The sequence below is a fragment of the Stegodyphus dumicola genome, chromosome 1 (assembly GCF_044657685.1).
Source record: "Stegodyphus dumicola isolate Sdum_Otavi_A_Nest chromosome 1, ASM4465768v1".
Classification (NCBI taxonomy): Eukaryota; Metazoa; Arthropoda; class Arachnida; order Araneae; family Eresidae; genus Stegodyphus; species Stegodyphus dumicola.
In genome coordinates this window covers 208,513,880-208,531,286 of record NC_140768.1, presented here as the reverse complement: position 1 = coordinate 208,531,286, position 17,407 = coordinate 208,513,880, and the positions used below count along the sequence as shown (strand labels likewise).

The 17,407-nt window shown below is 35.3% G+C and overlaps 1 protein-coding gene across 1 annotated transcript in view; it reads left to right on the top strand.

Moving 5' to 3' along the window:
* The window catches only part of LOC118205807 (uncharacterized), a 425,653-nt gene that overhangs the window by 164,297 nt on the left and 243,949 nt on the right, over positions 1 to 17,407 (top strand). Inside the window, exons 7-8 of the mRNA XM_085825092.1 lie at positions 8,975 to 9,109; positions 10,923 to 10,988. Of these exons, the coding sequence (XP_085681218.1) occupies positions 8,975 to 9,109; positions 10,923 to 10,988 (201 nt within the window). The remainder of the gene's footprint in view (positions 1 to 8,974; positions 9,110 to 10,922; positions 10,989 to 17,407) is intronic.

Below are 17,407 nucleotides of genomic sequence, written 5' to 3'. Positions count from 1 at the left end.
CTTTGAACATGCTTTGTAACACGTTTCGGAAACTATTAAACACATTTTAAACAGATGTTTTCATGTCTTATTTCATTTAACAATATTGTATACAGCGCCATTTTTTTCCCTGGTGGAGAGTTTTTAAACTTTTTTCCCTCGGAAAATAAATTCCCATAACCTCCTTTACACGATTCCCAAGTTTGATAACATTTGGTCCGGTAGTTTTCCTTTTATGACCATTTCAAACTGAAACTTTAATTATAACCACCATGTAAATTAAACTTTAAAAGTTTGACAGTTTGATTCAAGTCCCAGCTTTAAAAATTTATATATAAATATAATCTTTTATATTAATCCTCTTAGAAAGAATCTTTTAAGAAGCTAATTTTTCTCTCGCGTTATAGATTGTATAAAAGAAACATGATCTTTAGTATGATTTAGATTGTTTCAGCCGATATTAGAATCGGGTCACTCGTTGGTACAGAATAAACCCTGCTGGACTGTTTTATTTCTTTGTCATTTAGTAAAAATCTTTTAATTAAAATATTTATCCTTTGGACTTCGCCTTAAACTTTATTTATAGTTACAATGACCTGCATGTGAAAAGCTGTCTTCAGCTAAAACGCAATTCATGTAACTGATATTTTAAAAAATTGGCAAGAACGCAAGATTCTAGTCTAGCAATCGAAAAATCTTAATTTTCTTGTGTGAGCACTGAAAATAACTGTAGAAGGAAAGAAGAAAATTAGGGAGAAAATTAAGTAAAAATTTGCAGGGAAATTTGGCTGTCAGACATACTAAGATGTTTCAAAAAGTTGGACGCTTTTGAATGTATTTTCAGGATACTTCAAGGAATTTAGGCGTTCAAAGAGAAAACACTTACTTGGATGTGTACACCAGCAAATAACATCAATTGAGCTTGTATTAACCGAAAAGGGAAAAACAATATCATTGCAGATTAAAGTGAAGAGCGACTAGTTTTAGACTATATGGTTGTATAAATTTAAATTACGTTATAGAATATCATATCGTATCATAAATGGAGATTCCCATGATTTTCTCAGTCGAACTATTTGAAGATTCAGGAGTTTATCCAGTGATGTATGTGGATGTCACATAAAGATGTTTTTTTTTTCTTCCTGATGAAACAGCGGCCGAGCGGTAAAGTCGCTGAACACTGGTAGTTCGGTCCGAGGTTCGAATCCCGCCAACGGGCTGGCTGCATGTGCGTTTTCGTGGTTTTCCCCGTGTGTAACACGTATGCGAGCTAGGTTCCCTTGAAAAGTCATCCACGAAGGCGTCCTTTCCCTTAGGCAGATAGCCCTAGTGTGCTTTGTCATAATTAAATAAACCAAAACCTCTTGATGAAACCAGTCCTTCGTTTCATCTCATGCCTTCAAAATGTTTAACCTCTAAAGACTGATAAAGGTTCTGACGAAATACTTCGTGAAGAACTTTCTAAGGAAAACCACTGTCATACACGGTACACGTGAGAAAATTCACGAAAACGCCAAGAAACTAAATGTAGGATAAAATTGTGTAAAGTATTGGGCACAATGATAATACTGTTTAAAGCAGTTTATGCAAGTCATCCTAAGTTAAAATGTCGGTTATATATCTCTCTTATTTATATGTATCTTTTCTGAACGGAACATTGAAAGGCGTGTTAACTGTACTTTACTGTATTTTCTCTTTTAATATATGCAGTTTTCAAACGCATCGTAGTCTGGGTTGCAATGTATTCTTCCGAAAGAAACGCATTTCAAATAAATAAAATCAAATTCTGGAAAATTTATATTAATAAATATATTTAAAATGCTCAGTTCGAAGGAATAAATAGAAAATTTTAAAACAATTATCTTAAGAGACAATGCAACACAAACAATTAAAATAAAAGTATAAAAATTTTAAAATTACCTAAAATAATAACTATGACAAAAAATATATATAAAGAAAACTATTTGAAAAAAAAATAAACCTTGCACCTTTATTTACGTAGTTCGAATAGGTAAATAGAAATTTTTAAAACAGTTGTTCGGAAAAAAACATGCAACTTAAACAATTAAAATGAAATTCGAAAAAGAAAAAGTCACTTAAAATAATAAGTTATTAAAAATATAATATAAAGAGTATCATTTGGAAAAAAGGAACGATGGTGTCTTTTTTTCCTCTTTCGGGAAAGGAAACTAGGTTGCCATATATTAAGAAGTTCGCCAAGTGAACTATTCTTGGCGCGAACTAAAAAAAAGTGCCAACATAAATTTGTGAATTTCTCCGTAAATTTCGCTCCAAATTTTACAAAATTTCATATTTAGGCATAATTTGAGTTGTAGAATCGAAATATGTATAAAAATTGGTATGTTATTTCAGATAACGTCCGATTTTGCGTCAAAATACCTATGTTAGAATAGTGCTATATATAAATCTAATATATATCCTAAGTCTCGCTTTTTAGACATGAAGAATGTAATTTGAATTTTGTCAATCGGCCCACTAGAAAGGAAGATATAGAACTGTCCTTTTTTTTTTTTTTTTTTTTTTTTTTTTTTAGCAGTGTACTTACGAATTGCACTATATACCTCTTCCAAAGTTTAAATGCTTGTAAATGTGTTAAGAGTAAAATGTTGGAGACTTATTGCTAGATAAAAGGCAAATGAGTATTCTGTACGGGAGTGCATAATACACGAAATGAGAAATTTCTTTAACGTTAATGATGTAACTTATTCTTATAATTGCATGGAAATTTAGTATGCATTAGGTTTAGTCTATCTAGTCAATTGTCTATCTTATGATATTACTGCTAAGCTTCTTTCTTGAACTTTTCTAGAGTTCATTGATACAAATATACTCGCTAAGCTGCATGAAAGTGATAGAGAGAAAAAAGCTATTTTACTGTTAAAGGATATATATATATATATAATGCTCGCTACATAATTACTATTCTACCCCTTATTATCAATGTGTTCAATAGAAACGAAAGGTAAAAAATAAAATAAGCGATATTAGGCCTAATACCAAAGTTGCCAATATACGTATACACTGGAAAGTAGAAAAATATGCCAAACGTAATATAAATACATTTAAGAAGATCTGAGGGAAAGAAATAAACTTATTCATATTCTATTCTCAGATTTAATTGTTAAACATTAATATTCTGTTCAATGAAAAATAAGATAACGTACTTATTTTTTAATATAAAAGTGGCTATTAGTATCGGATCTGATTTGTTTCTCCGAATCATTGATCATAGCTGCCCGTATCGCTTTTCGAATAAGCAGATGCCTTCCATGACTTCGGTTAATCCGACAGGAAAAACGATGCTCTGAGTCATTCATGCTGATCAAGGTTGCCAGATTTTACTTGAACAGCTTTTCAAAATATCACGTGATCGGAAGTTTCACGTCTCTTAAAGCAACCAATGAACATTTTTATTTTTCATTATATGGGAGAACAGATTATCAAAAGAAGGAAACATCAACAGTACAAGAACAGACAAAACAACTGTGATGTTAGTACAAACAAATAAAACTTTTTAAATTTTTTTTACCTTGCAAGTGACTTTAAAATCTGAAACTTTCAGATTTTATCTATTTATTCGCTCAAAAGGATTATAGTCTCGAAACGTGATTTTGCGTGATTCTCTTTAAATCGCTTTCTTACTTTTCATTCGAGTCATTTGCCATTCGACAAAATGTATAGCTTTCTTTCATATTTAATCTCGTTCTTTATTGATTAACAAACTAAGTTGTTTAAAAGCAACGGATGCATTTAAGAATATTATTTTTGTACATTTTAATCTTATTGACTTAATGCATTTAATTCATGATATATCAAATTAAAAACATTAAATATTTGTATTATATTACGTCAGATATTTTTTTCAGTTTCTAAGTATACAAAAGATGTATAACGTTCCCACGTTAGTTTAAATATATATTCATCTATAAACTTATAAAATATTTGTTATTCAGTCTATTTCTATTCTTACTTCTATTGATACTCTCGACTGAAATATTAAACTTTAAAAGAGCCTTTTTATGCAACAGTTAAAATCTAAACCCTCATATTTTTATTTAAATTTCTTCAACTTGCAGAATTTTATTGGATGCAATTTTCATATTTTAATCTCTCATGCTAAGGCGCATGCATGATAATAACAGTGAGTATGTGGAAATAGAGCATCCATTGATTTCATGAATCTTATCAATACGATAAGTTCGCACAAAATATAAAATAAATAAAACACAAGTTCGAATAAAATTCTGGCTTCGAATTGCACATGTTCGGATGCAGGACTACGTGTGTTCAAAATTTGCTGTCTTTTCACATTGCTACGAATTCCTCTCGGATATATATTAGAGATATTAAAGAAGTATAGCGTTAAAAATAAAATAAACGTTTAAAAGTACACACATTGCTCTTAAATCTGTTAGCGCATCACTTGCTATATGCAGGGCGCTGTTTTTATTTAGACTACGTCCATTAATTTATGCAATATTTACACGCATATAAACCTTAAATTGATGTTGCCTTGAATTCAAAGCTTAATTTAAAAAACACTATCCTATATGTTAATATAGGAAATTCTTCGTTAAAGAAGCTTACTAGTGGGAAATAAATTAAAACTAATGAACACTGGTAATTCGTCCCGGATTCGAGTCCTGGCGATTGGACTGGCGTTCGTGGTTTTCCACAGGTGTAATTAAATAAGAACTAATTTCCTTTAGGATGTCTTCATCAAAGCATCATTTTCCCTTAAGCAGATTAGCATAGCGCGTTATTCAGTATTCACATACAGTGGTGTAGCTAGGGTGGGGCAAGAGGGCATCTGTCCCTGGGCGCAGCATCCAGGGGGCGCCAAATTGATGTTACCACATTTTAGAATGAAATGTTCCCTATACTTGGGGCACAGAAGGAGGCGCTAATCTTTAGCTAGCCCCAGGATGCTGAGAACCCTAGCTACGGCTGTGTTCACATATACAAACAAACAAGCAAAGTAAAATCGTTTTTCGCTCTTCCAGAATTTAAAAGCAGATCAGTATGGATCCCACAAAAGAACTAAACTAACAAAGCATTTCAATGCATAATGTTGATACTTTGATACTTGCATTTACGCTGGCTTCAGCGTGAACTGCATCACGTTATTACCAGGGGAACCACACATAAATATTCCGCAAATAAGAGCCCCTCTGGGTGAACTGCATGTAAGATAAAATAGTGTAGGCCCCTGCCTATGTAAATTTGTGTGCGGTAAATATTAAATGTACTAAGGAATGTAAGAGAAAAATACATATCAAAAGGGGAAATGGGACGGCAAACACAAAGGAATGGAAGAGAATGCAAGTGCGGAGAAATACAAGTCATGTGAGAAGTCGATACCAAAAGGGTAAATAATGAGACAAAAATAAAGAATATAAAGTATCCAATATATACCAGTCACACACGAGAGGTCGATACTAGTCCCGTGAGAGATCACCTTCCCAATTCTGACCACAGCCTGATTTTTCCTTTTACACTGGTGTGCAAAAATTAAGGACGAGACGGTTTTTTCAATATAACTTTGTACAAAACTTTCCAAATCAACACATTTAATACCGTAAGATCCCCAATACGTAAGGACATGAGTAATGTAAGCAACACTTACTAAAAGAGAAATCAGAGGGATAAAAAGAAGCTTTATTGAAAAAGTACCATGGAGCGCAATGCGACTGAAGGCCGAAACATCCCTGTGATGGGTGTCCAGCAAGAAACATCCGGCCTTTAATAGGGGATATGATCTCCCCTGACTGCTAGGCAGGTCTCACAGCGTCTGCCCATGCTGAGAATGAGAGTGTTAATGAGTTGTTGAGGCATTGCTGCCCATTCGTCTTGCAGCGCCAATCGAAGCTCCGGAATCGTTACTGGTGGTAAGGTACGAGCTGCCAAGCGTCTGCCTAGAAAATCCCATACATGCTCGATGGGATTGAGATCCAGAGATCGTGCCGGCCAATCCATACATTCAATATCCTCACTCTCTAAGAGCTGTTCGGCAGCTACTGTGCGATGACATGGTGCATTGTCAGACTGAATCTGCTCTCATCTGTAAAGAGTACTCGTCCCCATTAATTGTCTCTCCAATTCCGGTGTTCCCGGCACCACAGAGAACGCCTTCTCCGATGTGCAGGCGTTAGAGGTACACACCGTACAGGGCGTCGTGCAAACAGACCACCACCGTGCAGTCTTCTGGCCACGGTAAAACGCGATATCGGTCGTCCAGTCGCCTGTGTCGTGTGTCTAGCGATTTCTCTCGATGTCTGCCGCCTGTTTCTTCTGGCCTGTAAGGCAATATACCGGTCATCTGCGGGTGTGGTGCCTCGTGGATGACCACTACTAATCCCCCGAATAGCTGTTCCATTAGTTTTAAATTGTCTCCAAAGTCGTGAAACGATGCTGTGAGCAATTCCGAACTCTGCAGCCACACTTGTCACACTGCGGCCTTCCTCCAACTTCCCAATGATTCGACCTCGGGTAAAAGCATCCAGATGTCGTCTAACAGATTGATTATTCGCCATTTCTCGCTGAGGCAGCAACTCGGTGTGATTTTAACTGCTATACGGCGTGCAATCTCTTTGCCAGAAATACTGATCTTACACCGACAACATGCTTTATACTACTCAGACACTCCCCCATTACGTCTACCTGCATATCTGCGCATGTGCTACCGTACATCACCTTACTTAATCTCCTGATTGGTCTTTCTGTCCGCTCTGCCTCTTCGTTCAGCTGATATGCTAATTTTTTGACTTCGTCCTTAATTTTTGCACACCAGTGTACGAATAAGTCAGATAAGATTTCGGATTCTCTGTCATATTTAAATCAATAAGTGATCTGAAACATCGATCTTCAGAAACCGTTAAAAACTTCTTTTTCTTTGCAAATAATACTAATCTATTAAGAAAATAACTCAAATTATAAACGACACCCCACAATCTCAGAACGCGCTGGAGATTGTTTTGATAAGCTTCCTTTTCTCGAAAAATTAAATTTCGTTAAAAAAAAAAAAAAAAAAAAAAAAAAAAAAACAGGATTATTCGTCTAAAAGTCCTAACTTTTAAAAGTTAGTAATTCACTTTTACCTAACAAAAACTTGTCATGGCTTGTTATATTTGACTGAGGTTTTTTCCGGTCGCGCTTCTTAATTCATTAATGTGACAAATTTCTGATTTTTAAGCATCCTGGATGTTTAATTAGTATATCGCCGGTTTAGGTTGCTGAGTCAGCCTGTTAGATTAAATTAAATTGTATAATATAGTACTACAAGTCCAGCACACGGTGTCTATATATCCAACATTAATCTTGAATCCAAAGTGGAGAGCTCCTTTTTTCCCTTAAACTATATATTTATGAAATGTTTTTATTTTGTAGTACTGTAGTACTGTACTTTTTATGCTGTAGTTTTCCTTATTATTAACTTCCATTATCGTAAACAATTTCATTATAATTTAGCTTGTTATATTACTGTTTTAAATAAAAAAACAGTTGATTTTTTATGTTACTGGCAATGTATGATATTCCGGCCTTCTATAGAAAACCTAGGTATTTTATAGAATGCCAGGGATAACGAATTATTACATACTTTACTTAAGCGTTGTGTATAATATCTAGGCATTCTAGAGAATGAAAATGCTCTTTAGACAAAGTATGAAAAGAAGGTCATGTTAAGTCTGTTACTTAAAGGAGTTCATTCTTTAAAAACACAAATGTTTTTTCGGGAAAATAATGAAAGACTGCTATTAAGAAACTTCTACTCAAAATATGTAAAAACAATTAATGAAATGATTTTGGTACACCATAATAAATTTGTTTTATCTATCTGGCTGAGACTGAAAATCAATAAGATCTACCTGATAATGGGAATTAAATTTTAAAAAAATCATTGGTTTCAGAAGAATGTACTTTTAACACCTTTTTTTTTTTTTTTCTGGTACAGCTCACAAATATGGATGTACAGTACAGTATCATTGCATGTAACGCTTTTGTATTTGGCTGAAAATTCGTTCAACATTCTGTTATGTGCTCCGTGTCCAACAGCCAAATGAGTTTCATGAAGTATGTGAAATAACTCAGCATCCGTGAAGTAATACTGCATAGTACTGACCCCTCTTTAATAGGATAAATGAGTTTACTTTTGCTTTCCACAAACATCACGACATAGCAATTTAGCAACCAATAGTCCAGTGGTTCCTTCTTAGCAATCATTTTTTTTACATCATTAATTAACTTCTGGTAAGTAGTTTCAGTTATTCGAAACGAATCGGTAAAGAATTTCACACTTTGCCGGTCTGTCGTATGGCATTCTACAAATGCCTAGACAATGTGTGAAATGTTTAATCGTAAATGTCCAGGTATTCTACAGAATGCCGGATTTTATACTTTCCCGGTAACATGTACGTGACATTGCAATACAAGTTATAAGACGGCAATCTACAATGTATTTGTAGAAGGAAAAAGAAACGGATTTTAAATGTGACAACGTTGAACGCCATTGTAGTAGAGAATGCTTCTCATGAACTTAATGTCCGAGTAATATAAAGTTTAAACTGCAAAACAGCATTGTATAAACCTGTTTAAAACATTTTTTGTTCCATATTTATAACATTTACACCAATCGAAATACAAGGTGTTCAATTTATACTCGCTGCATGTGCATGCATTTATCAAATAACCGAAAAATCAAAACAGATTTGTAAAGAAGATGGCAGTGGTCATCTTAAAGGGATCACGTGAATACCTTTGTTAATATTCCCTGAAATACTACCTCCTTAGTAAGATAATAGCCACAAGAGGGATTGCTGTGCATATGTATATGCATGTGTGTGCGCGTGCAAGGAACAGAAAATGGAAAATATGATAATTAAAAATCATAATCCGTGATCCTTAATCAAAACTGTGAACATTGAAAATAATTTCTATATTCAGTATCAATAACAGTGTTTTAAAACTTTCTTTGTAGCTCTCACAGTTTGTGACAGAGGATGTACAGCCAGTGATGGATTTGGATTCAACAATGAGTTCTCACCCTATTGTACAACCCGTCACGCATCCTGATGAAATCACAGAAATATTTGACGATATTTCCTACGGAAAGGTATTTTATTTTGCTTAGTCGTTTGATAGATATTTAACATAATCCTCTTCACTGCAGATAAATGTGTTCATTAACTCCGAGATTGGCAAAACTTATTTAATTTAATACACAGTCACTGGTGCGTTGTCTCTGTTGTCTCTTCGCCAGCTTTTGAACATCGCCAGCTCTTGAACTTCTTATCGGTTGTTGTATGTTTGCTACGCTTAAACTCGCTGAACTGATACATGAATGCTGCAGTGCTACTTCGTCATTCTCCGACGAATGACTGCCGATTTCTTCCTTTAATACAAATAAATGTTAGATGTTGTTTGCTAATGCCATAATTTTCATTAGGCTAACAAGCATGTACACATTAAAGGAAGGCATAGTACAAACTGATGTATAAACATTAAGCATGAAGTAAATAAATTTATACAGCAGCGGAACGAACAGGCAGGACCGAACGAATAACAGTCAAGAGATAATTAATTGTGCTATAAGGCGCATGCAATGCAAATATCCACAAGTAGTGGCTGTCGTAGGAAGGATATGCATAATGACAGCAGTCTCTTCTTAAAATTTCATTTGAAATTATTACTAAATAGGCATTGTCTTGAGAAGGTCAAATTGTACTCCCGGGGGATATATCTAACGGACAGTTTGGTAGGCATCTGGACGATTTTACCTGAAGTCAGATAATAGGGATGTTGAAAAAAGAGATCGAAGTAGCGCCGATGAGTTTAGGATCTCCATTAGCATTGTGTCTCAAGCTTGAATGGCATTCTGAACGGCAGGAGTAGATCTTCAGAGAATTAGTAGTCCTACACGTGAGAAGAAAACGAAATTAGGTAACGGATGAATTCGCTAAGCAAACCTGTACCCTCAGTATCACATTAATGTACCCTCAGTATCACACTACTGTACCCTCAGTATCGCATTATACCGTAACCATGACAATGTTCATTCGGTGACCAGTCTAATGTGTGCCTTGGCTTTTTCTGTAGTACTAGGAGCGCAAGCAGTGGGAAGCTCAGTAACTCTGATGAGAGCTGTCTACGGACCAGAGCCGATTTATTCTTGCTAGCGATTCCAAAACGCTTCAGTATCTGGAGAAAAAAATGGAACGGTCAATCTCTCTTTTAACATCGCCGAAAAGCATCAATTTGGAGGTAATGGTGTTTTCATTTGGAGAAGTAGCTAGTGGCGGTAGGGAGCTTTCCATCTTCCAAGAAAGTTCAGTCAGTGGTGACCGCAACTTTATCGGTGCTTTTCTTTCTCGCGACATCTTTCCTTAATTGCCTGAGTTTGCTTTCATAGATAACAGCGCTACGTCTCCTCATATAGCTGATATCAATGAACTGTTGGAGAATGAAAATGTTCGCTGCGCGCATTGAACCGCATGTAGAACCCAAACAAAACCCCAATAGAACACATGTAATACGTTCTAAGCAAGCTTTGGAAATCCCCGCCAGCAGCGATTCCGTAGCTGCAATTGTTGCTATGTAAAATAAAGGCCACGATGATTCAAGAGCTCATTGACGATCTTGTACTCAGCACACTTTGAATCGTAGTTATACTTAATCATATTTCCTACTGAATGCTGCACTTTTCTTGCTTGCACCTGTGATACGTTGTTTCTATCTTCCATTTGTTGTGTTCTAAACTCAATTTTTTAATAAAGGTACATCTTTACATACTTGCATGTATTTAACTTTTAAATACTTATATTCTAAAACATTTATTTCATTATATACGTAATTTTAATAGAATTATGATAATAAAATAAAATGTAAGTTTAAAAATACGTTTTTCAAATGTTTTATTTTTTTATTAGGGTGCATCAGTCCTTCGAATGCTGGAGTTTTTTGTTGGAAAAGACAACTTTCGTAGAGGTATATCGGTAAGTATCTGTAAATATTATAACACGAAAAATTATGTAGTTGAAGAAGATCTAGTTATGTTCAGAAATAAAAATATCTGGTAACGAACGTTTTCTGCCAAAAAACATTCTTAAGAAAGTTATAAAAAAACATGAAAGCAGTACCTTTAGTGTGAGTAGTATTCACAACCCAAATCTAAGATTTTCTGCCGACGTTTTGGTAGCTTTTAAAGCCTTTGTGCAGAAGTAAAGATAACACCAGCAAGATGTAGCTGCAGTTGTGAAAAAAGACAGATGTCCGAAGGAGCGATGTCGGGTCTATATGGTGGCAAAACATCCTATTCGACAGAGTCCAGTCGGTGAATGCAGACTTACATTCACCAACTGTCTTGCATTATCTTGATGGAATATTACCTTTTTCCACCGGAACTCAATTCGACGTTTTTCCTTCATAACAGCGTCAACACGGACTAGCATCTCGCTGTGCACCTTACTGTCGAGTGCTCTATCTTCTTCCAGATAATACTTGTGGATACATGGCAATCCCACCAGACACAAAGCTTAATATTCTTCTTAATCAAATTGCACTTTCTGACTCTGCGGACGGGCTCACCGGCCGCAGACAATCCCCCTTTTTGGTCTGCGTTGTTGATGTAAATCCACTTTTCATCACAAGTGACGATCCGGTCCAGAATTTTGTCCTCGCGTTGATATTCGGTCAAATTAAAGCAGGCCCGAACACGTCTGTCCTTATCTGCTTGAGTCAGCTTATGCATCACCCAGCGATTGAACTTGCACGTCACGTTTATGCGATGCATAGCGCGACTAATGGACATGGCACTAACGTTTAACTCCTTAGAAAGTTCTCGAGTGTTTGCATACTGATCTTCTTCCACAAGGTCTCGAAGGCAGGCCTCATCAACACCTGTAGGCGAGCCAGAACGCTCTGCTTCTTGAATATCATAGTCCTTGTTTTTGAACCTTCGATACCAAATCTTCATAGTATCATATGATACAACATTAGTACCTAAAGCTGTATACATGATTTGGTGACATTCTGTGGCTGACCTTTTGCAACGGAACTAGATGTAAATGATGGTTCTAATCTGGTAGCATGATAGTTCCATTTCAGACACCTTGTATTAAACGATAACGATATTCATTTCACAAATTTCACAACACAGTGTTCTAAAGCAAGTCTCTTCTTTCAAATTCCAAAATTCGTTTGACAAAATATGATTAAACATGCCAATGCAAACTGTTTTCACAGGCGATATTTGCGGTGGCTGGAAACTTTCGTTAAAACTCGGTAAAAATCTCCTGTATTGCCTGATTCATATTAAATTTTTAATAATTCATTGCATCTCTATTAGTGTAACTACTAGTGATCTAATATAGAAGGAAGCAGAAAAATCACATTTTTGCGCAAACCAGAGGAGAACTGTCTTCATTTTTTATAACTTTTTACCACACGGTCGAAAAAGAACATGAATTATTTTTATTTTTACTTCCTTGTACGAAGTAAATGATGTACTGCAATACCCATTTTTGACTGCTCTCAAATCCGTTTTGACTGCTCTTTCGCATGATGTCTGTACGTACGGACGGAGTAAAGGAGTCTTTTTTCCAAAACGACCCATTTTGACTAGATAGACTATAGATACCCATTTTTGACTGCTCTCAAATCCGTTTTGACTGCTCTTTTGCATGATGTCTGTACGTACGGACGGAGTAAAGGAGTCTTTTTTTTTTTTTTTTTTTTCCCCAAAACGGATTGTGAAATGGATTTTGACGTCCATATGTACGAGTATGTACCTCGCATAACTCAAAAACGATTAGCTGTATAACGTTGAAATTTTGTGCATGAGAGTGCTATAACACATAGTTGTGCATGATCCTTTGCAATCGGTAAAAGTATGTGTATGTGAATATATATATATATATAGATATAGATATATATATGTGTGTGTGTATACCCTCTTGCTAACCCGGCTTAAAAGTCCTTACTCGGCCTTTATTTTCGCAATCCTTGATCGTAGTAATATCCTTTCAATTACAGAAATGTTTTAAATAACGAAAATAGCGTCGTCGAGCGTGCTTCCACTTCCAAAACGAAGGCATGCGGAAAGGAGGAATAAAATGCCTTATATATTAAGAATTCAAAGCAATTTATATCTTTTTTTTTTTTTAGTTGTCGATGCGAGAAAAACTTAGATGACCCCTTCCGAAAATCGGCGTTTGAGGCGGCTCCTATGGCGACTATGCTTGTAATTTCCCTAGGCGTCACTTACCTTATCATCCATTGCAGTATAATCTGTTTTTTTCCTTGATAGCAACATAGTATTATTCACTATGCCCAGATCTGTTGAATAAGAAATCTTCGCGTAAGTTTCAATGTCAGAAAACATGTTTCTAGATTTAGAAATAAATCGTTTTCTGGAGTATTACTTATCTGTACGGTTGATAGATAAATTTTTATCTATGGTTGGGCAATCGCAAAACTAGCTTTATATATCATACAAAATACTTTTATAACGAATTCGAATTGATACTTCTGATCTTGGCAATTGTAATTGATAAATTAACACTTCTGACACAATACGAATTTTAATTAACATAAGTGAATATAGGTACTTGAAGCTACGTACAATATATTGACGCCGTCTGCTTCCATTGCAAAAATGTAATTACTTCTAATGGAAAATGTAATAAAATATGTGGTAAAGAATACGGAATTAATCTTTCGTACTCACTTTTAAATATTAATTTGCTGTCAGCTGAAAGCTATGTAATTCATTTTGTAATAGCGGTAAATAAGTTGTATGTGCAGTATGTAAATCACGCTGCAATATTTCTAAGTTTCTATAGCAGTGTCTCTACACAAATGCAAATTCTGTCATATGAACTCTGAAAGAAATGTAAAAGTGTAAATGTTGATCGCTACCCTAATCTATTTTACAATAAATTAGTATTTATAAATTAGGTTAACTTTCATAATACAAAATGAATAAGCACTTTATCATTTTTAATAGCTTGTACATAACAATTATTAATACAATACTTAATTTGGAAAATAAATACGTGTTGATTCTTAGTTTACCTTCTTTGATACCATATGTTCGATGTTATGCAAATTGTATTTCTTTCTTTGTACCGAGGAGCGGCGCAGACGCAAATTTGTTAGGTTTTTAAAGCTCTCGTTTAGAGCTTTGAGGTTGCTGTGAATTACTGGAGTTTCATCTAGGCGGAGGTTCTTCTGAGTTTGTGTTGGTAAGCCGCCACTGAAGTCGGAGTTTGTGTGGTCTTCGCCGTTCCTCAACTAACTTACTATTTAAAAGTCAATAAAGAAGTTTCGGTCAACGTTAGGAGTCTGAGGTTTTTTGGGTTCTATACTGAAGTAATATCAAGTCAATTTACAGTCCACTATATTTAAACAACGGAACGTACATGTTTTATGGTCCGTCGGCTACGGAGTCACAGTAAATTTGGTGAGTCAGTGTGTTTTTTTATCTTCTTATTAGATAATGGAATTTACAACGCTTAAGACTAAAAGGGTGTAGCTAAAGCTAAGTTAAGTAAACTGAAAGAGAAAATTACCGTGACTTACGATTCTGCTGATGTTGATCAGTTAGAACTTTTTAAATCTAGATTAAATGACTTAATGACAGAACTTTCGGATATTTTTAGTAACATATTTGTAGTGTGTAAAGAAAAAGATATTGATGTATTTATAGAAGAACAACAGGTCATACAAGATACTGTTGATGAGTTAATTTTAATGCTAACCAGAGTTAAGAATGTTAAAGACATTAGTGTGGAAACTAAATCTTGTGAAATAGCGAGTATACGCTTACCTAAGCTAACTCTTCCTGTATTTAGTGGCAGTACTGAAGAATGGTTATCATTTTTTGATTTATTTAAAACGGCGATAGTGGATAATGACCATTTATCAGGTGCACAAAAGCTACAATATTTAAAGGGTTCTTTAAAAGGAGATGCTTTGCGGATTTTTCAAGCTTTAACTATTTGTGACAGGAATTTCGAAATAGCGTGGCATTTATTGTGTCAAAGATTTTCACATAAGAGAGAATTACTTTCATCGTTATTAAAGAAAATCTTGTATTATCAAATTTACAATCTGAAATTCCTAGTCAGATATTAGCGTTAGTAGACACTGTAAGAGAGTGTGTATGTTCGTTTGAAAATCTAGGATTCAAAGTGGAGCAATTCGCGGATACTATTTTAATGTTAATAGTTCAGTTTAAATTGGATTCTTCGACGAGAGGATGGTGGGAAAGAACATTAAAGAGTGAGGAAATACCAACACTTAATAATCTGCTAGAGTTCTTGAAATCTCATGCCAGAACCTTGCAAGCAGGTAAAACGCAAGGTGTTAAAAAAACAAGTTACAAAAGACAAATTAACTTCATTGGCTTCAGAGATTCGCGCGCAGTGTACGTATTGTAAAGCCGGTCATTCAGTTTTTAAATGTAATAAGTTTTTAAATCTGAATGTTCAGGAACGCGTTAATTTTGTCAAGAGAAATAATGTTTATTTTAATTGTTTGGTTTCAAACCATAAAGCTTTCGAGTGTAGAAGTACACATAAATGTAAAAAGTGCTTTAAAAATCATCACACTCTACTGCATTTCGAAAGAGTTCAAAATGAACCAAAGGCACTTAAAGGAGTTTCGAACAGTTCGAATAAATTATCAGTGACGGCTAAGCCATTTTTCCCTGGGCCAGAACCTCGCGCTCAATCGGCTGGGTCAGGGGAGAATATCGCAAAATCTAGTCCAGTAATTAAATCTTGTGTTTCAGACTTTAATTTTCAGAGTGAAGTTTTATTATGTACGGCTGTTATTAAAGTGTTAGATTCATCGGGTGAATACCAATTGTGTAGAGCCCTCCTTGACCCTGGCAGTCAAGCAAGCCTGATTTCTGAAGATTGTGTACAAAGGCTAGGGTTAGCAAGAAGAAATGCCAAAGTTTTTATTTCATGTTTAGGGTCTTTGGATACGAAAACTAATGGAATTACGGAAATAAACTTCGTTCCGCATTTTCCGGCGAAAGTGTCATTTAAAACACCAGTATTTATCATCAATAGAATTATTGGAACTTTGCCGCATTTTACATTGGATAAGAAGTACGTTGAGGAATATAATGATTTAATGTTAGCAGATCCAACGTTTTACAAAAGTGGGCCTGTTGATATACTTTTAGGCGTAGATATTGCCTTACCTCTTTTAAAGGGAGAAATAATTAAATGCGAAGAAGGTAAACCGGTAGCTTCTCGTTCTGAACTAGGATGGATTATTTCAGGTAGTATGAATAATTCAACAGAAATTAATCCTACTATCTATGTTAATAATGTACAAGTGGAAACTGATCAGATGCTGTCAGACTTTTGGAAATTGGATGCTGTACCTACGTTTGACATGCTTACTAAATCGGAGAGAGCATGTGAAGATTACTTCAAATCTACATATACGAGAGAGGAAAGTGGGGTATATACTGTGAAATTACCGTTTCACTCTCCGCCTTCTCAGCTTGGAGATTCCAGACAATTAGCTATGCGTAGATTCCAATCTTTAGAAAATTCACTTCTAAAAAGGCCTCAGATATATGAACAGTATAAGGATTTCATGAGGGAATACCTTGAGCTGAGACATATGGAGGGAGTGCCTGAGGGAGAGATTCTTATTGACTCTACGTATTATATGCCTCATCATGCCGTATTAAAGGAATCAAGTACTACGACTAAACTGAGAGTTGTTTTCGATGCTTCAGCTAAAACGACATCGGGTCTTTCATTGAATGATATTTTGATGGTTGGGCCAAGAGTTCAGCAAGAGCTGTTTCCAATTCTTCTACGATTTAGAACTCACAAAATTGCAGTATGTGCTGATGTAGAGAAGATGTTCAGACAAATTCGTGTCCACCCAGAAGATACAAATTGGCAACGAATGCTTTGGAGGGATAGTCCTAGTGAGCCCTTGAGTACATTTAGATTAGTGACAGTTCCATATGGGACTGCCTGTGCGCCATATTTGTCTACTAGAGTAATGAAACAACTTGCATTAGATGAACAAGTGAGATTTCCTTTAGCATCAAAAATTGCCCTTCGTGATTTTTATGTTGATGATTTGCTTTCAGGGGCACAAAGTGAAGAGGAAGCGAATGTTCTAGTTCAGCAGTTGAATGAAATGATGAAAAGGGGTGGATTTCGCTTAAGGAAGTGTATTTCAAACAGTTCAGCTATTTTAGAGAATATTCCCGAGTGCTTACGAGAATCCAGTATTTCTCTTGAAATAAACAGTGACAAGAAAGTAAAAGTATTGGGAATTAATTGGAACAACTCTAGTGATACGTTTCATTTTTCGGTATGCATAAGTGATAAAGAGTTTACTAAGAGGACTATTTTATCAGAAGTAGCCAAAA